The sequence below is a fragment of the Pygocentrus nattereri genome, chromosome 6 (genome assembly GCF_015220715.1).
Source record: "Pygocentrus nattereri isolate fPygNat1 chromosome 6, fPygNat1.pri, whole genome shotgun sequence".
In the NCBI taxonomy this organism is placed as follows: domain Eukaryota; kingdom Metazoa; phylum Chordata; class Actinopteri; order Characiformes; family Serrasalmidae; genus Pygocentrus; species Pygocentrus nattereri.
In genome coordinates, this window is record NC_051216.1 from 25,044,724 (window position 1) to 25,068,864 (window position 24,141).

Genomic DNA, 24,141 nt, shown 5'->3' on the forward strand with positions numbered 1-24,141 from the left:
AGCTTTGGAGGAAAGTCCTGAAATACATAACTTAGGAAAGAGGGGGATATTCATAGGAATAATTCTTGAAAATATATGTAAGGCATCGTCCCAAAATCTGCCTATGAATAGCATGACATTCACTAATGCATTGATGTAGGGTTCCGAATGCTATCTATACACTTAAATAACACATTTCTCCCACACTTGAGCTGTTGGTCATTCATCATCCTGTGCAGGGAGGATCAGGACGGAGGGGGAATCTGCTAAACGTTCTAGGTGGAACCTGTAACATTGCTGCTCTTTCCTCTGCCTGACAGGACATGACATGCCGCTGATAGGAGGGATTGGTGGAGAGTTAAGGCTGAGGACAATGCGATTACAGTGGGGTTTCCAGCAGATGAATGTGCTGAATGTGGTGAGGAAATCACAGGGCTACAGGAATGTCCCCCTACTGGGTGCACACATGGTATTTCACTCTGCTCCTCCATAGCCCCTCTGGAGCTGCAGACTGGACAATGAACCCAGCGAAGCCCATGACCGCTCTTATTGGTGCAGGATCGCAAAGCCGTGTCAGGGAGCACTGGGCCTTGTAACTCCGCCTGGTGAACCAGTGTGCCATGCAGGTATTTGGCTTCCACATGTTCCCCTCAATGAGAAAACAATGTAGTCTCACATCAGTCTTTTTTTTACTAAATGATGCTCATGCTGCATGTGAATAATGAACATGTATTTAAACAGGTTTTACAGCACCATAAATAGAGCCTAGAGTAGATTCAGTGACCCAGTGCGTCAAATGCCGTGAGAGCAGGCGATGATGATAAATGCCATCTATTTATTACCATGGATCTCACTTAGTAAAAATGTTGGCTTTGGATGAACTCCCCTCTGCTCTGCTGATGTATTTCTGGACCTGCTCTGGTATTGATTTATCCTAAATACTGGCTAAACAGCAGCAATCATAATTAGCCCAATTAAAATGATGAGTAATAAGGGTGCCAATTCTTCATACACCTGGAGACAATTTTCTGATGCTTCATACAATATAGTGCAATAATTACCATTGATCCTCGGCATGCAATTCCCATTTGCACATTGTTCTTTAAACTGCATCTGTAATTCATGCTGAACAAACAATTGTACAGGATTAGTACTCCTTCAGAATCTGAGGTTGTGAGTAGACAGTCTATATCTCTCTGAATTACGTTATAGATTCATTGTTAAACACTTAGCCCACACCCACACTTACTATCACTTCCACAGACGATCATGTCATAATCAGAACATTATCATATTTTAATTTCTTAATTATCAAAAAATGGTGTACATTTAAAGCACATTTCAAACAAAGTAAAGCTTTCCAAGAGCAATCAGAGGGTCTGAAACTGCATGTTTAATGTATGATTTGGTGATTAACACTTTTTTTTTTACCCACAATCATATGCAACATGATCCGATATCTCTGTTCAACAGACATTTGCATGGTAATGACATGCAAATGACACTGAGAAGCAACCTTTCCCTACCTATTTAAATGTTAATCAATCTATTAATTGGTTTGTCCTCATTAAGCATGGCAAGTTGTCAATGCCAAGCTCCACAGTTATAACTATCACTCGATTACTCTTCATACAATTGTAGAACTTTCTGTGCAATTTTGCAGCTATACATAGAGTAAAAAATGTTCTCACTATTTTCAATGCTGTGTTACCTTGATTCCCAATCACTCAACTGCGTGCAGTGCCATCCAAAAGTGAAGCACACAGGCTCACATAATTAGTGACAAAAACATCCATACACTGAGTAATTAAACGTGTCCATTACTTGGTTCACCAACATTTATATCCGTAATGTGGGCTGGTTTCAGCTGTGTAAACGGAGAGAGTCTTTTTTTAGGGGGAAATTAAGTGCATCTGATGTCACTGCTTTACAGCTGTGCTCTGGGAGCAAGTCTTTTCTTTGGCATTCTAATCTCTGAACATAACAATAAATGTGCACGGTATTTAAGCATTAATTGTGTGTAGCAAAGTCTCAGAGAGTGGCCCTTGGCAGAGGACTGACATTCCTGTGGCACGCTCCGAGAATGAGGAGAGGGTGATGATGGACAAATAATTACACGTTTGAGCTCGTCAATTCTATCTAGCACATTTTTCAGGACTACACGCAGACCTATCTTGTCAATCAAAACAGAAAAAACACATGATGACCCAAATTCCTCTGCAATAAGGATCAATTACCTTCCTTTAATAAAGCTGGCTTTGTGTAAGTATAGGGTGCACAGGCAGCGTACAGTCCACTTGCACCTAATACTTAACCAAAACAGCAGCAGGAATCCAAGAATCGTAGACGTAGAGCAGCCTCTCTACAAACCCAATTACTGGATTCTCTGCGGATTCAGCTCCAATCTGTTTGACAAATACTTCAATAGTGGATTGGTAGTGCAAAAAAATGCAGAGAAATTAATCAGAAAAACAGAGTAAAAAAATTTTCTCCACTCAATTTCACATGATGAGTATATTAATCTCAGGGATAGTCCGCTGGCATTTCAAGTCCCTATGGTCCTCTGCCCTGGCCATATGTGTTTAAAGACACATCTCTCACACGGTGGCTTCCTGAAAGGTCACTGCTCATCTCAAAGGCATCCCACAACCTTTAAAGGTCTCCTCTTTTGTCCCCTCTTTAAGTGGCAGACACATCAAAGAGCTCCTGTTTGGAGCTTCTTGCCACAGCTAGATTACAAGTTCTGATCTGCTGGCTGAATTAAAGCACAATGATGCCTCGGGGTCTGGGCTTCACAGCACTGCCTGATAGCATCGCCACAGAACATCTTCCACCAGAAAAAAAGCTTGCTCTGTTGAGTCTCGGCTCAGTTTCAGGGCTCCTGGCTTTCATCATTCTAAGCCCCAGAGTGCAGCGTTTTCCGGGTAGCCATTGTAGCCTCCATGCACTGCTGCCCTGGAAGATCCACTGTTATGCTTGGCATTCAAGGTGGAGAGCCTGCTAAAAGGTTGGAGAGCTGTGCAAGTGCACTGGAGCCTGAAATGCTTTAATAAGCTGAAGGTGCAGAAATTGCGGTCTCTCTGGAGCGAAGCATGAACTCACAAAGCTGATCTACACTACAATGTAAAAGAATGGTACGGATCTTTTTGATCTCTCTGCCCGCAGCAGCAAGTTCTTGGCTTTGTCTGGTTTCGCCTCCCCTGAGTTCAACACCTGTTGCTTGTTACCTGTAATTAGTCTATCCATACAAATACTTCCTGGATTCTGCTGTGTATTTGTAAAGTGTTGCAATTACTGCTGTTTGCAATTCTAAGCCATCCAAACTCTGTATTTCCTCCCGATTATGTGTCATCATGTTGTGTCTCACTTTTAGAACTTTTACAGAGCCTGTACAAATTAGTTCTGAATACAGCCTGAAAAAACTCCATCCAGGTCTGTCCTGACCAGACCAAAGGCACCAGGTTTTTAATCCAAACCAGACTGTTTCCCAACAAATGTGTACCCAACCTAAACTCGACCACCACAAACTGGTGACCAAATGATTCCTAATGATAATGGCTTAATTACTATAGTGACAATGTTAAGCTACACAGCAACAATGACATTCATGAAATCATCAGTAAACAAAACAAAAAATTTACATCGTATTTATCAGCTGTCCAAAACATTTAATTACAAAAGAAAGAGGGTGCACACCCTATATATTTATTACTGGATTTAATCTTTTTCCTATTTGTGTAGTTTTATGAACCATTACCATTTTTCAACCTCTCTTCATCCCTTAGATATAAACAGCCTGTTTATGTAACTGTTCTTTTAACTTCTAAAGCTAAACTTCTTGAGTAGGTGAATGTATGTAATTGTGACATCACAAAACAAATGGGCTGCTTTCCTTATAATGCTTGTATGAACTGGGGTGGGAACTGTAAAAGCTTATATATATATATTTTTTTATATTAACAAAGTAAGACATTTTTTAAAGATTTCCCAAGATATCGCCCCTTTAAGTCAATCCCTCCAAAAATGTTAGGCTATCTAACACTTTGTTCTCATACTGGCCGCCGTTGTACCTAACTAAATCATGATTAAAGTAATAGAAGTAAGAGATAAAATAATTTACACTCTTAAATATTAAGATGCCAAAAAAGCTTAATTGGAGCAATACAATAGAAAAACACATTTGGTTTCCCATAGAATCTTTAAATAGATGGTTCTTTCAAAAAACACTTTTGTAAATGAGTTGTGCATATGTGAAGAGCCTAAAGAACCTCTGCATAATGTAAAGGTACTACGCAAAGGTTTCTCGTAGAACCATGGGGAGCCAAAATCCTTTATTTTAAAGAACATGGGAGGAAATTCTACAGCAGGGCTGAACGCAAGCTAAAACCCATTAGTAGTGGGAGATGAGCTTAGAGAAGCCCGAAGATGAAATTGGAACCTGACCTAAGCCCACCAAATATTTGAGAAATGATGTCCAAAACCAAAACGAATAACTGGGTCCTGTTGGGTTCGGATAAATATTTCAAGCTCTGCAGTCGCTCTCTCACTCCAGCTGAAAGGGACAGAGCAGAAAGGCTTTCTGGGCCTGATCTCCTGCATTCCTTGTGACAGAGGAGTTTTTCCTCTGCTGACTGCTGTGGCTGTCCTAAAAGATCCGAAAGAGACAGATATTTGACATGTCATGAAACTGACCATTCTGTCCTTAACCTGGACAGGATACTGTGATTAGACCCATTCACTGTGCATCCTGCATATGACCTCTCACTCAGTTCAAAATGTTGAAATGAGCAACTGTGCATGTCACTGAAATCTTATTCAGTGTTAACAGCTTAACAATGGATGTTATTGTTTATATCTAAATAAACAAGAACTAAGGAATTTCCTGAATGTCACACAGCTGTGTGTGGAAAATGACTCAGCCAAATACTGAACACGTTATTCAGTTTGTATGCGTTATTCAGTGACATTAACCTGTAATTTCATGTAAAATGTAACCTACAAACTGTAGACTTGAATTTGCAAGAAAGAATTTTCTTTGAATTTTAGATAACATATTTATCATCAAAGCTAGAATACTGTGTGACATTGGACAACAGTGTTATTATCTGATCTAGATCATTAAGTTTTGCTCATTATAATAATAAAAGCCTTATCTGCAGTGCTGTGCAAAACTCAGAGACCCTTAATTTAGTTCATTTCCAGTCAAAACATTCACAGAATATGTTGTTTTCAGTGTTAAGAAAAAAGCAGAAAATATACATTTTACAGAAAGCTACACCAAAACTTCAACAATGAATAATAATATCACTTCTAATGTATTTAGTGTGTTCACTTTTTGCCTTTACTATAGTTTTGGGAGAAATCTCCAGGAATTTCCACACCTCCAAATTTCCATCTTAAAAGATGATTGCATTTTCTGCTTCCACTGTGCTAAATATAAAACATAACTTTACCAAAAGTTTGCAATAGATTTTACAGGAATATAGCAAAAAAATGATAAAATTATTATTAAAAGACAGCAAAATGTAGCAAAACATAAAGGACATAAAAAAGAGGTGAGTAAAATAATATTATAATTAGTTCGTTTATTAATAATTTACTTTTTCTATTTACATTATTTACCGTCAAAGTAAGAAGCACATTCTCACAGTCATCTAATGAAAGGAATAGCCTTGTGGTGGGTGTGTAAGTATTTGGAGAATCTCTCTGTTGTTTGGAGCATTCTAGCTCACAGTTGTTGGTAAGAGCACAGCCTGCCCACTTAATCACATGGACACTGGGAGCTATCCCAGGGGGCTTAGCAAGGAGCAGATATAGAAGAAGTACATGTGGGAGCCCATGGGATGCAACCACACAAAAAACACTGTGCACTCATTTACAAAAGAATAAACAAACACTTGCAAAACAATAGCTTAATGCTATTAAGCACTTTTCTCACACAGCACACAGTATAACTGATGAAGGCATTGTGATTACTTTGCAAGATAATATACTAACAATAATTCATTTTAAAATATTAGCATCTAGTTTGTGTTGTGTAGATACAGATACCATAGGTACAGCATTTGAATCATTGGTGTATAATGAATGGAGGCTCAAATTAAAGGTTAATGAGAGACGGATAGAAAGCAGGGTTAATGCAATAGCTACAGCATTAGCATCATTCACCCACCTCTGATTTACAACAGTGTCCTGCCTAAGTAGACAATGTTTTCTACAGCGCTGTAGAAACAAATCACAGCAGAGAGCCTGCAATCCTACCACCTACCACCTTGATGAAGATAAAACACTTGAAACAAACAAAACAACCAGAGCACCGACTTCAAAGTGCAAGGTCAAGGACTCCAGCTTGGTCAGCGTGTGTCCTACAGCAGGGCCAGGGGAATCCAGGCAGTCTAAATGACAGAGTGGATGGTCTAAGAGAGGAAGGTCTAACATACAAATACCAGCCTGGCCTCATATTGTTTTAAAATAGCTTCCCTCACTAGGAGAGGTGTCAAGTTAGGGTTATGATAGTGGAAGAATTTAGAGAACAAAGTGCTCGGATTTGCTCTCTATTTGAAGGAATACATTTCATAATATGCTTAGAAAGAACGGCTTCATTGCATCTTTTGGCAACAGACATTCATTTAACCTTCTCCAAACATGTGAGAGCAATAGAGGAGCATACCAGCCTAAGTGGAGTTAATTAACAACACTCTTGTCAGAACTGAAATATGATTTCAGCAAAAAAACATACATGCAGTGCCGAAAGAGACCACCATTGTGTTTGCCCTGGTGAATGGTCCACTTCCCTCTGTGCAGAGCAAGTGAGGGGGGGCTGGTTCGGTCTGCAGCGGGCCTGCAACACTGCCTGTCAGAGAGGCCTTGTCCTGCTGTCAGACTAGCACTGCGCTCATCGATCACAGTCACACCCCCCTCCAGCCTCACGTCCCATCCACCACTGGGGGTCCATCCCAAATAAACAGCCCTATCCAGTGCCTGCATCTGCAGCCTAGGGCTTGCATTCCTGGGCCTGTGGTTACCATCTTTGAAGTGAAAAACGCCAGGCCCGCTTCAGAAAGTGCACACCCTCCCAACATCTCCAAAACCTCTCCGGAGCTGCAGAAGGTGAGGCGATAAAGGAACAGTTGGAAAAGCAAACACGCTTTTGACGATGTGAATAGACTCTGGTTCAGAGAGCCTGGGGACAGTGCTGGGACCCAAAGCAGAGGCCCAGACACTCCGCCCATCACACCTATTGTGCTGTTTGGTTCTGTTCTCCATAATTAATTCCTAGGTCAGGATTTGAGAAAGGCGCCTTCAATAAAAAAATGCAGTGTTTGTGAACTCACACTGTTATTTAGACTACGCCTTTCCCACAAGATTCCCCCATAGCTGATTGTGTGGAGACTGTATTATTGCTGTGGGGGGTTTCTCAGATTTAATTAGTTTTTGTTATATAAAGTGGAATGATGAGATTTTCAAAAGTCAAATATCTCCTTGGGTGTTTACTGTGAAGCATCATGGAAATGTACAAATGCAGAAGCCCACAAAGACTACAGAAAATAAATAACTCACTGCTGAATTGATTTATTTGCGAGGATTAAATTGAACTTTTCACACCATAACAAGTCTCTTTCCGTTTTGGAACTGGGTTACATGGGAAATGCTATTGACCTAAATAAACAAAATTCAGCATTTCTTTCATTTTACCCCTGACTTGTTACTATCTATGGAAATCAAATTCATAGCAGAATCAGAGAAATACTATTGCCTTGACCATTTTGGATTTCTAAGCCTTATAGCTCTTAAGTTGTGAGTCCATCCTGAAATAATCTCGCTTCAATTTGCCCATGGAAAATGTCAAGCCTTAGTCTTTATGGAGGAAAATGCTTGGGGGCGGTGGAAAAGCAGCTAGAAAAATACTCGAGGAGTGAGTGTCCCCTAACTTTAAATTGATAGAAAAACCAAATGCAATGAGTCAGAGGTACAATAATGGCTTCCATCTGGGACCTAACCCCAGTTTATGAAGGATAATTCCAGCATAAAAGGCCCAAAGCAAACCTGGCAATGGCTGCACTGAAGAACAAAGTCACAAGCCTGATGTATGAGTAGGTAGTGTGTCCTGCAAAGGTGTCAAACAATTACCATCCGAAGTAGAGACACAAATAACCTGCCCTGCAGTCCAAGGCCATAAGTCAAAGCCTGACTAATACAGCCACGGCCAATGGGGGCAGAAAAAGCCTGAGGAGGCAGAGTGACTGTGAAGTGAGTAAACCCTAAAACTGAGCCTCTGCTCTCTCCAGCACACACGCTCTCACGCACTCTCATCTCCTCCTTGACTATAGCTAAATGCCAGCCAACTCAACATTCACGGGTCAGGAGAGATTGGATCAGCTCTGAGTTCATACAACAAAGCAATACACCAACACAGCATTCCTAAGCTAGCCAGCTCAGCAAACAAACTGAAATCGCAAAAAACATACTCTTGTGGCAACCCTTTTTTCCTTAACTGTGCTTCTTTAGCGGGTCAGTGTAAATGATAGCGCTTTGTAAAAGTTCTGGCCTCTCATTCCAAAAGGGGAGGAGATCAAGGACATAATCCTGAGAGCTGTCACTGAAGAATATGCACAATATAAACAAGCTTTGGAGGCAGTGGCTCTTTATCACAGGGCCAGGAAGCTATGCTTATTCCAATTCTGGTATGGCACTCACTACTACACACATATAATCTTTCAGTCACAAGCATAACTTCCGAAGATGATTTACTAGGGGGATGCAACTAAGTGTTATGGCAACCAACAAAGTCTGCACAGAAAACAAACCAGTACTTAGAAAGTCAGTAAAGCCAACCTCCTGCGTTTAACATGTAACATGTGTTCTTACAGTTTCCAGTCAAACACACTCAAACTCTGCTTTCTATCTAATCGCTCAATCTATGTGTTAATCGAAAACATACAGCAAGGTAAGATTTAGCTGATTTGTAGCTGCTCTGTTTGTATGAAAGACCCCTGGTTAGGAAGTGACAGTAACCAGTGCATTTCCTAATAAAGCTAAGTGAATATTTGTCCCTCTATTTTGAGCAAAAGCAGGCCTGGTCAGAAGCCCCGTTTGGTCTTCTCATTATTGCAAATAGCCCCAGCAGAGTCCTGGATGAGGATGAAACCTGAAAGCACTGGAAGCCCAACAAGTACAACATCTCACACTCCGTTTTTCATTCCATGTGGGAGCAATTTGGTCATTCCAAGGCTTTGCCATTGTTTAGGAGTAATGATGTGGACCGTCAGCAGTGGGGTGACATGTGGTGATGTCTTGACAACATACATGAGCGCTGTAAGTTTGTCTGAGAGGGAACTGAGGGAAAAACATTTTCCCTCAAAGAGGGTGGAGAGTGATAGAAAACACGTGGCATGTGATTGACACCTAGGCACGCAAAAGACAGCCTTTGATCCTCCAGCCAGGACCATCAGCCACTGGGGCCGAGCAACGCCACTCCAACCACCTAACAGAGCATCAGCAGAGACACAGAGATGGAAAAAACGACAGGCACTCTGGCCTCTTCCTACTCCAAGGACATTCTCCACTGTGGATACTTGGCCTTATTTTACTGTGGGTATCACTACTGTCACCAACGGTCACACTTTACAATTGCCATCTATTACTGAGAAAAAAAGGAGAATATGTCTGAATGAATATCAATCAAAATCAAAGGTCATGTGCAGAGAGGATGGAGGGCAAGCTTTTTATGGCAGACCCAGAGTTTTATTTTGCTTTGATGCATCATTAATTGTGTCCACTGTGCTGAGCATAAAACTAGTCAAACTGAGTGCCTGGGGAGCTCAGGATTTAACAATCAGCGTGTGAGAATTAATGAGCTCCTCTAATATGAACCAAACCAAGGCAAGCAAACACGGCCTCCTCCTGAACTTGCTCTGGGCATTGTAAAACTCACCGTTATTATCACCGAAAACCACCAGTTCCCAAAGTGCAACGCTCATGGAGAAATTCATTAAGATGTCTCCATGAAGTAACTCGTTTTACTTGTCCAGAAAGGGGAGCTAACTTCTAAAGTACAACTGCTTCTGCTGAATATAGACATTTTGATGTGTGTAGTCACTTCAGCGTGACTTCAATGCAAAAAGTACAACTTCTCATCTTTTAGATGAAAGCAAACAATGGAGGTAAACCAGGGCTGGAGGCCTGAGACAGAGCATCCCACAAACAAGATCTGTGCTCAAATCTCCTTGAAAAGTAAGAATAGTGTCAGCCTGCATTACACACAGTCCTCCAGCCCAGCGTCTTTCATCCAGCAAGGCTTTAAGAGCTTGTTAAAATAACCCATTGCACTTTCTTCAGCTGCATTAATAAGATCTGATAACTAATCAGGGATAGCAAGCGTGGGGATTGTATATCCCGGTAAATCCAGGAGGAATGTAAACCACTGCGGCTCCCAAAGGAGCCCTGTGGCAGCTGCGAACATGGGAAGCCCTGCGAGCACACACATCCGGATCATATACTTCTTTTATTTGCTGTTTTAAGATCAAATTATTGTTAAAAGAATTTCACACAGATTTCAATCAGTTCATGCGCTCTGTTTCATTATGATAACAGGTCATACATACATCACCCAGTGACTTACTCAGTGTGTAGCAGTGCACTGGAAACAGAGCCAAAGTGAGACGAACGAGGGCTTTACGTTCACACCGAGGTGAATAATTTTCACATTCACGTATTGCTAATGCTGTTACAGCAGAATTCCCTACTGGTAGACAATGAACAGAAAAGCCAGTTAAGACTCAGCTCCTCGAGGTCCTTTCCTCTACTGATCAAAGTAACCTTCAATTTTGTCAACGTAAATCAGGACACATCACCCCCCCTCCCACTTTGATAATAGTACATTATAAAGTTAAACCATATCAGATATCACAAGGGCTTAGTACATGTCAGTACACACATAGCATCCTTATAATATTTGGGGAAAACACTTCTTCAGTGCTGTGTTAAAGCTGTCCTTATGACTCAATGTGTTGAAATGGAGGTCCACACACCTCGACATATCAGATAGAGCGACACTCAGGCTCCCTGCAGTAATCAATCCGTTAACACAGCAGGCCTGCAGAGTGATCTCTGCGTTAGGCCCTTCCCCTACAAATGTGGCTACGAGGATGGAGGTGCAGCTGTCACGCTCTGGTAATACAAGCCCTTATTAGTGTCCATTAGCTTGCGCCGAAACTAATAAGAGATTGTCAAATACATCCAAACATTCAAACAAACTACACACAAATAGTAGACCATAGTCAATGATGATTTTAATGGAAAGATAAGGGAGCATTGCTACAAAGTCATGAACACTGATCTGAAGGGCTCCAGTTACTGAATCACTGTGAAATAATTATTATAATTTACAATGAATAATTCATTCTATTGTCCACTTTTTTTTACACTGGCACATTCACTCACTCATTTGGTGATTCATTCACTCTTTCACTCACCCTCGTTGTCTTGTCATTGTCACATCAAAGTAACACAATGGATCACTTGTCAGGCGTCTGGTTCTACACACCACAAATGGGTGCTGGGCTTGATAAATTGTTTGGAGCAGTCACCTTCAGAGGCATGAGCCCCGTGCCAAACCACAGGCTAGAATACTGGCCAGCAAAAATGCATGACCACGCACAACTATTTGAAATGTATGGTCAGGGCTCAGACATCAGCATTTGTATTTAGTTTCACTGGAAGAGTCATTTTGGCTGCTTCTACAGCTCATTCCAGTCATGGCGTAAAATGAGAAAGGGAAAAAAAATGAAAGTGTTTTGTATGATTTGAATTTGATGAATTAGAGATTATGAGAAATGGTCTTTACTAAAACATATCAAAAGCAATTTCAAAAATGTTTCTGTCAACAAAAAATAATTATAAACATATTAAAAGCATTTACAAATAATATTATACCATATTATATAATAAAATTACTATAAATTAAAATAAAACTATTGTTTAAAAACTTAAAGCAATATTAAGCATAATGTTGAATTATATAAAGGTAAAAATATTATCATTATAATTATTCTTATTCTTATTATTTACATTTGTGAACTTTTTACTAGACTAACCATAGTTAGTTATTACTTATTACATTGTTAGTAACTAGATAGATAGATAGATAGATAGATATATAGATAGATAGATAGATAGATAGATAGATAGATAGATAGATAGATAGATAGATAGATACTTTATTGATCCCGAACAAAATTTAGCAACTTTAGTAACGAATATTATACAGCACCAATGCTTTTTCAAAGTATTTGAAAATTTCAACTTTACATAAATACATAAATACAATACAAATATTACAATATACAGAAAATTACTGGAAAACGTCCCTTCAGATTCTGTAACAACCAATGATGTTTATGTAAAGTTATAGTATATAGAGGTCAATGAGTTTAAAATATCTAAACTCTACAGTTCATGGTTCATGGCCCTTCTGTGACCCAACTCCCACCGACCAATTACATGCGCAATAATGGTAAAAGTTAAAGCAATGTGCTGCTCAAGTACCACATTGCACTAATGAGAAAACCACTTCTCCCTCCAGTTTTACAACATCCATCTACAGAGCAACACTATACAGACTGGCAATGCGAAATGGGAGCCAAAACTCTCATCATTTTCTCATCACATATGGGAGTTAGAGCATTTCAGATAGGCTCTTGATCAAAACATGCTCATAGCCCCTTCAGCAGCTGTTCCGCATATACTATTCCATATCTCTATTTCCAAGGCAGGCTCACACATGTACACACACTCTTCAAATTGAATGGCTTCCAATCATCGATACTCACAAATCCATGAGCACTGCGAAGTACAAAACAACATAGCAAAAATCCCAAACATCTTAGGGCCCTGTTAGAGTGGAGAGGAGGCACACAGAGCATTTCATGAGCTGTGGTGATTTCTCTTGGGAGACGGCTTAACTCAAATAATACCACAGACAGGGCTGAGTCCCTGGCAAGCCAGCTGCCAGCCAATTTATTATCAGTCCTCTCAACCACAGCTCCTTTCACAATTATACATGCCAGCCAAAATATATGGCTTAGTCTGAAACGGCACTGCCTATAATGAACTTATCCATCCAAACTTTAACATTCGCACTTAAACTGACATTCTAAATCTCAAATGAAATAGAAAACACAATCCATATACTTCTGTTTTAAAGCCCTGAATCAAAAAGTGTAAAGGAACACAAAACATTAACATTCTTAATATCTATATCACATTTACAAAATCCACATAAGAGCATATAGTTAACTTTGGAAAATACACAGAAAGCACGAACACGTACACACAAAGACCCCCCTCCCAACCTCACTGTCCTGAATGCCAAACACACATCCATTCCGTGTGTCTCCTGACGAGGTGATACAGAGGAGTGTTTCATGAGTTTAACTGCTTCAAGCTGCTCTTTGTGGATGCCTGCACCACAGATCTATTCCCTCCTCTGCTGGACAGAGCACTCTCTCCCAAGCACACACCCGCCATAGCTGACAGATCAGAAGTGTGTCTGTATCGCTGTGAGAAAAAAGCCTTTTGCTCATCAAGCAGAGGACAAATTCAGTTCTCCCAGGAGTTTAGAAACATTTACATCCTCAGCTAAACAACCAACCTCAGTTTGGCATTGCAGACAATGAATAAATGAGTAGAATAAACAAATGAATGGAACTCCAACAATAGATTCTTGCTGTCCCATTTACAGCTTTGTCCACAGGATTGGCGCTAGTACATTACGCTGATGAAAGGGGGAAAATGGGCCGTGAAATGAAAGGCACTGCAAGGGGAAAAGAGAGTGAGAGAAGAAGAGAGAGAGACTATACCTTGACAGGTGACTCCCCGGTCCTCGTAACCAATATTACACAGACATTTCCCAATAGGTACCAGCCATTCTCCCTCTGTGCTACAGTACATTTTAGGCGGGTCCTCTTCCTTGGAGTTGTTGACGCACGAGCCCCTCACTTCTACTAATGACTGTGTGTCCATGGGCACAGTGTCGGGGAACATGGCCAGGTTCCTCACTGTGAAAGGGCATTTCTTAAAGTACACGCGTACTGAAACCAGGGCCACACAGGCCCCCACGTCCTGGAAGGCCAAGTAAAAGCCTTTCTTAGTGACAGGACCCACCTCCCGCACTTCTGTGTTCAGTTTAAGGATGCGATCCCCCAGGTCCATCTGTGTAAAACTCTCATCAGCTGCGATTGTGTCTATTTTCGAGAACTGGTGCTCGCGAAACTTACTGCCCTGGTCCTCGTCTGTCTCCAGGTAGTGCAAATTGAAGGTCTCTTTGCAGGTCCCCAACACCAGGGGGATACTGTTGCAGTCTCTCAGCGTGAACTTGAGCTCCACATAGATTTTCTGGGCAGAATTGCGAGGGATCCAGTTGGTCCTCAGCCAGTTATTCTGGCTGTACTCCATGACATTGCACACCTGGAAGGTCCGAATAGGTGTGTAGTGCTCATCCACTCCACTGATCTCCTCCCACTGGGAAAAAAGAAAAGGGAACATTCATGACCATCCTGAATGACCCATCAATGAGGCTAATGACCACTAGCCCATACAAATGCAAACTTCAGCACAAATAAGTCGACTGTAAATCACCTGAGAGGTAGGATCATTTATTTTCCAAACACAGTGACATTAAGAATAATAAATGGCTTGACATGAATATTTTCCTACTTTCGTATAATTAATGTGTAACATCTTGAATAGGCGCTACCACTCAGAGTAGCCCCTGCTGCAAAGGCAGTGTAAATCTGAATCGCTTCATCATGCAAGAGTGTTTTGTCATATATGGTGTCCAAAGTCACACCACAGCCAGAATCATGAGGCCTTCAGGTTTAACATACACAAAGCAGAATAAATGATGAACTGAGAAACTGTATTTCCTATTACAATAATAGAACACTGTCTGGCTCTCCTTCAGGCTGAAGTTTATAAAAGCCCTTGGCGAAGTCAAGCACGTCCTCTTTAGCGGCCATGAGCTGTTCATTACCAGGCAGAACAAGTGTGCCCTCAGACTGAAGAATTGCCTATTTGTGTTTCATCTGCTGCAGCGGTTAATGAAACACCCAAGAAAGAGTTTGAAGACAGTTTTATTTCCACATGTGCTTGGTCAAAACAGCTTAGAAGAGCTCTTGAGATTTTTATGCACAATTTTTCATCATGATCACCACACTGCAAGCTTTGCCAAAAGTGGTCACAGACAGTGATGAGATACAGAAATGCAGACGAGAATCATTAAAGTGATCATATTCTACTTTTGACTTTCAGAAAGGTTCATTTTTAAGAAAAGCTCACATAAAATGTTCTGAAATTGTGCGAAGTCCAAATCAGGTGAAAATACAACATTAAAGAACAAATGGAATTAAAAAAATAATAATAACTTCATAGGAGGACTATGCCTGAAGCACCTCACCCTTCTAATATCCTAGAAATTTTTCCTATAAACAAACAATCCTGTGTTTGCCATAATTAAGTTTTCACACCCCACCAACCCATCTCTTCCCTGTCTCTCATTCCTCTCTCAGTTCTATCGCTGTTCCATCAAAGGGGGCCTCTGGTCATCTAGCTTAAGCAGAAGCAGCCCAGAGCTACAGGTCAACTTCTCAGAGTTCTTTCACTTCAGTTCTTTCGCTACTGTCATATTTTTATTTTTCAGATATTGAAGGCATGGTCCAAACTAGCAAAGTAAGGATTTCTGCTTGCAGAGAATGTCTTTGTTGTAAATTATTGTTGCTGTTAATTTTTTATCATTTTCTGTGTAGTATACATATACACAAAACCTCATAGCATTTACATGCATGTTTTAAATAACTGCCTTAGCAATAACAGGTGATACAACTTTATTAAGGAGAACTCTGAACTGGCAGCAGTTTCCAAACTTGCTTCCACTAATTATATTCGGTTAATGGCAAGTGTCCTTTCTTTTTAGGCAATCCAGTTGGGATTCTAGATGGGGGGGCTGAAGTCTTCATTTGAAATAGCAGCTAGAGTTATTCTGGCTGACAGGCTTGTATGGTATAGGGCAGTTACTTTAAAATGGAGATCCAAATGAGGTGTTAAGACCACAGATGAATGAAAACTGTTCTTGGTATCATGTGTTTATGAATTTCCAAGTGGACAACTATTTTGCAAAGTGGAATACATCATTGGAAAGTTCAGGTGGTGATTTGTCTAAGTTACTCTCATTGCATGAGGTATTTTTTGAACTGCCAACCTGCGTTCACCAGCATAGTTGATGCCCCAAATGAAATCCAGGTGCTGGGGCTGCAGTACATTATCATATTGCAGAGAATGACTGTGCTTAGACCACGGCTGCCAAAGCAAATGAAATGTCATTTAAGATGCGTAGATCACACACTTGAGAATAGCGTATTACATGAACTGTCTGTTGCCATGTATGACATCATCATGGCAGATGAGGCCCATCTACTATAGCACCCATAACAGCAGAGTGCTGAGTTAGGCAGAGTTCTAAGTCTTCTGCCTGGATATTTCTTTTACCTGCTCCTCAGAGAGTGCTGATAAACTCTCAGAGCATCAAGCTACAACTGGACAGCATGTCTATATCGCTCTATCCCACAGCAGGAGACATCATCTCTCTGCTTTGCAACTTAACACTCGACAGACAGACTAAAGAAGACTGAAGGTTTCTCCAAATATCACTTTACAACAGTAATCTCCCTCCAGCAAGGAGAGCAACAGGGAAACGTGGAAATCAGCAGTTGGTACATTTGGCAGGGCTATGGCCAAACTCCCCCTATGTGTACGCTCACAGTGAAGACAGGCCAACTGGTAAATACTTTCGACTAATAGATTCCCTGGCACTAGTGGACAAAGTGGAGAAGAGCTTATGTTTCAGAGATATGTAATAAAATTATAATCCTCCTCTTTCTCATATTACAGTGGAATTGCATTAGTTAGAGAAGATTGACATTTACGGCTGCTTTCTCCTGGTATCACATGCACATTTTCTGTATACACACATAGGACAAAATTCTCTCCATCAAATCCTGTTCTCTTCATTGTAATGCACGTGAGGACAAAATTAGAGCCCCCTTTGCTTCCAAAATCTCCAGTACATGCTTGAGTGCTGACGTGCCACTGAGGACACTTAAAAATAAAAAAGGTAGATGTACCTAATATAGATCTATTCATACAGGAGAAATAAACTTTGATATACAATACAGGACAGATGCAATATTCACTTTCAACCAACAAAAGTGAACTCAGTACTAGTCAGTATTAGTCAACTTAGAAGACATAAAAAATGAATGCTAGAAATGTATTATTTAATTACATCAGTAATTCTTTCTCTTATAGTTCCTAAGTTGTATGTATTAGTATAAACTGCAAAACAACTAGATAATTATTTAAGGTAACGAGATGGTAAGCTCCAAGAACATTGAATTAATTTACACTGAACTGCCAAATAGGTGTTTTGTATTAAATGTGTAAATGGGTAAGACTGGTAGCTAAATAACATAAACATGTGCAAGAGATTCTAGATAAAGCCAATAAACTACATAGCGAAATGTGAAATAACTGAAAAATTATTTGGAGTGACAGGGGAGCACAAACAAACTCAAATAAACTTCACCGTGGGGTCACATGTTTAATCAAGGAAGTACATCAGAAAATTCTTCAAGTACTAGCTTTATTGGGAAAAGGGGTAGTACAAAGACACCTAAAAACAGAGGATCTTGTATCTGTCTATGAAATGAACTGCAAAAGAAGGCAATAGGGCTTAAAGGTGGGACATTATAGCAAAAAGTAATGCAAATAAATATTCAAAAGAGATATTTTACTAGATGCTTAATCAGCTTAATATCTAGACGCTTTGAAGTGATTCTATTTTAGTTACACTGTCTTGGTACTTAAATTATTTTATCCAAAAAAATTACACAGCACTTTGGAGTGTGTACCTCACACTTACCCAGTTAACTGCTTAACTTTTTAGGCATTTCAGGTTAATTTAGTTAAAATGTGTTGTAACTTGTCATCATGTAATACAAAAAAAGATCTAATACTTTGCAGGGTCTATTACAGACTTACAGACTTAATCTAAATACCATTAGATTTTAAACGATTGTTGTTATAGAATCAATTAGATACATTTAAAAATGTCTGCTATTATGTATGTATGTAAACTGAAATATGGATTTTTTTTTCTTTCAGAAGAAAAAAAGCTAGGATTATCATAACTTATGCTTAAGCCTATCATTCCCAAGCTTGGAAACCATAAAACTGGCTACACTGCTTTTCCAGCTAAAATTTCCTGCGCTAGTCTATCGTGACAACTGCAACCTTTCAGTCAATGCCTTTTCATCACTGCTTTATGACTGTGGAACCATAACATGCTGTGCACTGCCCATTTACCCCACTTCAGCCATATGATGTGCTAATCCCCGTTTATACAGCGGCTTTTCTTTGCACTTTGTACAGCTGGACACCTTTCTATTTTCCTTTCAGAGCACAAAAAATTCTCTTATGAGCACTGAGATTGAATATTCCGTTGACACGATTGTCTTTCTGGAACTGAAGCACAATTATGAAGTAAGTTCTGAAATGCAATATGAGAATTGCAGTTCACTGCCTATTTTGTCTCACTGGATTAGGCAGCAGCACAGCAGACGGGACATTCTTGAATGGCCGGGTCTTCGGCTTCCAGCAGATTATAGAGTTACTCATTATTTCAAGCTTTCTATAAAATGGAAAGGGGATAGTGTTTTCTCTGTAAACAGAAACTTCTGTGGAGCCATGCCTCTTGGTTTTGAAACAAAGTAGAATCTAATTTGCAAAGATTAGCTGGGAGTTTGCGGTGTTGTTCTTTTACCAAAAAGTCTGCTTATGCACATAGCCAAAAATATTTGATCCATTTACATTTTCTTGGGTCTCAAAAGATTTCTTGTTTATTGTCCAAAATGTCCAGCACTGTATGTCAAAAATTCCATCATTTATTCAACAAATTTAAGTGGAAATTAAAACAGAGCTGACGTCATGCCACTGAAGCTTTAAATGGCTCTTTCCTCTCACAGAGGTGATCCAGCATTAGGATGCCCGATGCACAGTGATGAGGCGTTCCAAATCCCTAATCTACAATAGATAATCAAGCTCTAATCTACATCCTTTCACTTCCCAGCACAGACGATTTCCACTAGGCCAGAGGACAGCCTCACACGCAGTTAGGCACGGCCTATGGCAGTGCGCTGGGTAATCATGGCGCAAACACAGAGTAATCCGGATGCCGGGAGTAATGAATCCCAGGCCGAGGCCTGATGCAATTTGGAGGGGCCATAATAAACAGTGCTGTATGTTTAAAGAGCTGTCTGCGCCGAGCCGATTTATATTTACTGTCCTTATCGGAGAAGGCGGCCACGCAGGGAGCGTCCGATGGGTTTAGCTCTTAATTTGCTTTAACCACCCCGATTTGTGCTTACACCGGCAGAAGGGAGGAGGCCCATCCATCAGCGTCAGCGCTGTGCCGGCACATTATTTGAAATCATTTTTGAGGGCATAGCTCTCAGGGCAAAATGCTTATCGCTCCAAAGTAGGTAAAAGTCATGAGTAATTACAGATAATTCACCTTGAGGACTTGATCTTCTGCATACTCTTTCACCAGTCTTCACAAAGGGACACACAAAATAAATCACAATTCTTTGACATTCACCACTACAGTCTATCACTCACCTCTTATTCACCTTTATGACTCTTGTGAAGAATAAATTAAAAACAAGCACTTTACATAAAAACTACATCATCTTAAACAGGAATGATCTTTTTTTCTGCACACTAAATGTACATTCCATATTTTACAGCGCCAACAATAAAAACAGCAAGAGGAAACCAGATCTGGCAGCTATATGGAGCAAATTACTGGATTACCTTAAGCAACTGCCAACAAGTAATTTTAACACTTAATAAAGTTTTAAGAATAACTTGGTTTGAGTAGCCCATGAGGCCAATTCATAGTAAAACAAATAAACATGGTCATTACTGGACGCTGTGACCTCTGGGCTTTGACAACAGAAATAAATTAGTCTGGAGACTTTTTCTATGCCTTACAGGCTAGTCTTTTGTGGCTTTGTGCTGTTTTGTTATGTTTGGTTGTACTATATGCTATTTTTGCAGAGCATATTAATTTTTATTTCTGGGCATTAATGTTGTAGATAAGGCTATTCTAAACACCCTTAGTGTTTTTTTTTCCTCCAAAGTTTACACAGAATCATTTTTATGTTTCATTTCCCCGCAATTAAAGAGTATAAATACAGAACTGTGGAAAAGCAGAGGCTAACCTTCACTTATTCAATTTCCAGTCAAAATGGCCTTTAAGTACAAGTTTTCCTTTTTTCAGGAGATATTTTGAGGAGATAAAACATGAGATAACCCACTTGCATAAGGAAGGAGAAAGTCAAAGAAAAATAAATGGAAAAAATGGGAGTTTCCAAAACTGGAGTTCAAAACTTATGTGACAATTAACAACCGTGCCAGACCTGGTGGACCACCAAAACTGTCCCGATCAGATGAACAGCATTAAACTTTCATCTTTGAGAGAGAGAGAGAATCACACACTTGCATTAAATCTGAAAAACTTCTTTCCACTGTGAGACAGCTCAACCCTATGAGTCTGAAATTACGTGCAGCTGTCAAGAAGCCGTTACTGAGAAAAGAAGAAAAAAATGAAGAGCTGAAAATCAAACAAGGATGCTGCTGGTGTTCTCAGAACAATGGACTGACCTCCCCAGAGTTCAGACCTCAACATCTCTGAATGTGTTTTGGGATTACTTGGACTGTGAGAAGCAGAACATACAACCAACTTCTAAGACTGAACTTTGGAGGTGTGGAAAAATATCCATCCATGAAAGAAAGTCTCCCAAAAAGAATGGAAACTGTAACAAAAACAACAGATGGACCCACTAAATACTGAAAAATCTGATATTATTTGTTTTGATATTTAGTTGTTGAAATGTCTGTGTGATTTTATATTAATATAATAAAATATGTTTTCTGCTTTATTTTTTATGAGGCTGAAAATGAATAATTACACAGTATTGTGTATAATGAAATAATAAATGAGGACAAAAAAAATATTTAAAAGTCTTAATTGCACTGAATTGCACTACTATATATCTTGATTCTGGTCTCCTGAACTGAGCAGCACAAGTACGGGTTAACACTGATATACTTACCCCATGTGATGGATATGATATCCACCCCAGCTCCCCTTGGCTTGCTTTGGAATCCAACAGGTTAACTGCAGGAAAAAAAGAAAGAAAGAAAAAAAGACAAATGAGCGTCTATCCCTTGTTAGCCTCAATTACCCTCCCACCCGTTCCCCAGGAGACATGTCCATTCGGACCAGCAGAGTATTTATTCAGCTGCACTACTCTCATGGCACGATCAAATTAAACAAATAGTGGAAGCCTCCCCTCTCAGTAGATCAGACTCATCCTCCAAATGGCTAAGGCTGGTGCAGCCGCTGGGGTAACTGAGAAAGGTTCCCCACATCGGGAGGCCATTTCAGCCCAATCCCTGTCCTGCTGATGCTATGAGGAAGCCAGTGGGTGGTGGTGTCTCACATGTTGATATCTTCCCCATCATTTCTTTGTGTGTTGTTACGCTGATAGGCATCTTCAACAAGGCAAGGAGAACACAAATGGCTTCTATTATCTGACAAGCATCATCGGAATGAAATCCAATATTTCTGACGTGTTTGTAAGCTGTGAAAAGATTATAACACCAATTCCCCTGACACACTGCATGCCTACCTATTTCTCTCTGCATTCAGGTTTTGCATGTGGAGGTTACAAAAACAAATATAGTTTTACCATTTTCTTTAGATTTTTTAGTTAAGGAAATGCTTGGAAATAAACAAAAAAGAGAGCACTACATTACCAGATCCTACTTGGTAGTTCAAGCCTTCAAAGTTTTTCCATTTTTATTTTTTACATGATTTGAATATGGAAATTGCCCTTTATATTGTGTAAATTTCACCAATAGAAATGGTCCAGTTTAAACATAATTGGGAATATGAGAAGTCTAAAATATGTATATGTCTACACCACGTCTGCCAGAATCATTCCACTGAAAGAAAATGCTCTATAAGCTAAAAAAAAAAAAAAAAAACACTAAATCAGGCAGAATATGGTTAAGACTTGTCGACTGATATGCTGGCTAAAAACGTCAGAACCCAGTCTCATACTGTAATATGAATTTCATGAACTTGGCAACAATCACTAAACTTTAGGCTAAAGCTAGGACTAACACACCGAGTAAACAGTCCATCTTCCATTATAAGTGTGCATATCACTGCTGTCGGAAACAAAACTTTATATCTCCAAAATGACTTTATAGGAGAAAGAAGAACACACTTTACTTTAAATGTAAGTGAATGGAACCAGACTTTTTTACAAGTCATTCTGTGCCATTTATTTTCGTCCATTCATCACAAAATTAACACACTGTGTATAGAGAAACAAGCATTTTCAATTTATGTCAAAAAGTGAAAAACTATATAGATATGAGGTTTTGTGCTCACAGTGCGCTGACAATGTACTGTCTGTTTTGACTTATGACTTTATTGTTGTCATGGCATTAGAGTAATTAATGTCCAGTTGAAAACAATAAAATCCATCACGTCACTGACAGAGTGGAAAATAATCAAACCACATTAAATATTAAACAATCTTTTAAAAACGTTGTCTGTTTATATTTGAACACAGGCTAATGTATTTAAATAAATTCAGCTGAACTCAAAATAGGCCTAAAAATGATCTTACTCAAAATGACTTCTCTGCTCAACAATTCATTTTGAGTTCATTTGACAATGACAATGTGATTTAACATAAACAGAAAGACGAAATAACATCTACCGCTTTCACAACATTTCTTAATTACTTACCGCACTGAAAGCTAAGAAAGTGAGCAAAGCTAATTCTCAGAAAGTAGATACATCCTCATCCATTCCACAAACCAAAAAGCAAAGGGGGGAGAAAAAAGCAATTCTGGAAGCAATATTGAGTCCTCAAAGTGGAGGGTGAATCTAGGACAAAATGGCTGTCTCCTTGTGGATGTATAAATCATGAGCACTATAGTGCACTATAGGAGAGAGGAGGTGAGTGTCTACAAAGAAACCCTCATTCTACCATCCTGACAAGCTCTTTGACATCTCTCTGTCTCTTGCTCTTCTCAGTTCCACTGCTGTTTGATTGAGCGAAGCTCTTGCAGGCACAAAGAGAACAAAGACTGCCGTCGATGTACAATAAACGCATAATCACAGCTGACATGTGGGGCACTCAGCATGGCGCCCATGGCTGGGATTAATCACTATGCCGCTCACTCTCACCGACGCGCTGGCCAGTAAACATTCGGCCCGGACAAACCACAAACACAGAGAAAGTGGACAATGACACGGACGCTGTGCCACTGCTGTTCAGTAAAATATACTTTATGGGAACACGCTTATTTACTTATTACAAAAATTCTGACGGAAGATACAAAAATGTGACATTTGGAGTTGCTGTAGGCCTGTAACTTTCAAACGCAAGAAATCGCTCCAGCTCGGCCCACATAAAATGACAAAGAGCGGTGCCGCTCTGTCCTGGCACGCTACGTGTATCTAAAGTTAAAGGGAGAGGGAGAGCCCATTATCAGATTCATGTACAAAAGTCTGAAATTGGGGCCGCACCTGAGAGACAGCCAAACAGCTGGCTGTTCGCATACAGTAGACCAATTCCTATTAACTGAAATAAAGATATCTGCTTATGTCAGATAATGGCAGCTCACATCCAGCTCCATTGGTTCCAATTTAAATTTCTCAATGAGCCGAGCCAACGTCTCGAATTGAGCCGACCAGGGGAATTTGAGAAGAGAAAATTAGATGGCTATGTTCGTGAAGCAAATTCTCCAGCTGTAGGAGCAGGAAATCACAGCCAAAGAAACCACCCACCCTTCCACCCACCTACGCCAGCCACCTAGCAACGTGGCTACATCAGGCAGTCCCACTCAGCCCAATACCATCCTGCCAGCGTACAGTAACTCGGCTTATTAATAGCAGTCCCTCTGCCTGTCCATGGGAACAAACAACACAGGGCAAAACAGGTAAATCAATACAGGAGAGAGACA

General features: G+C 40.0%; 1 protein-coding gene across 1 annotated transcript in view; it reads right to left on the minus strand.

Annotated features, from left to right (window-relative positions):
• Window positions 1-24,141, minus strand: part of epha3 (eph receptor A3) — an 86,116-nt gene that overhangs the window by 56,372 nt on the left and 5,603 nt on the right. Inside the window, 2 exon segments of the mRNA XM_017710816.2 lie at window positions 13,839-14,499; window positions 21,207-21,271. Coding sequence (XP_017566305.2) covers window positions 13,839-14,499; window positions 21,207-21,271 — 726 coding nt within the window.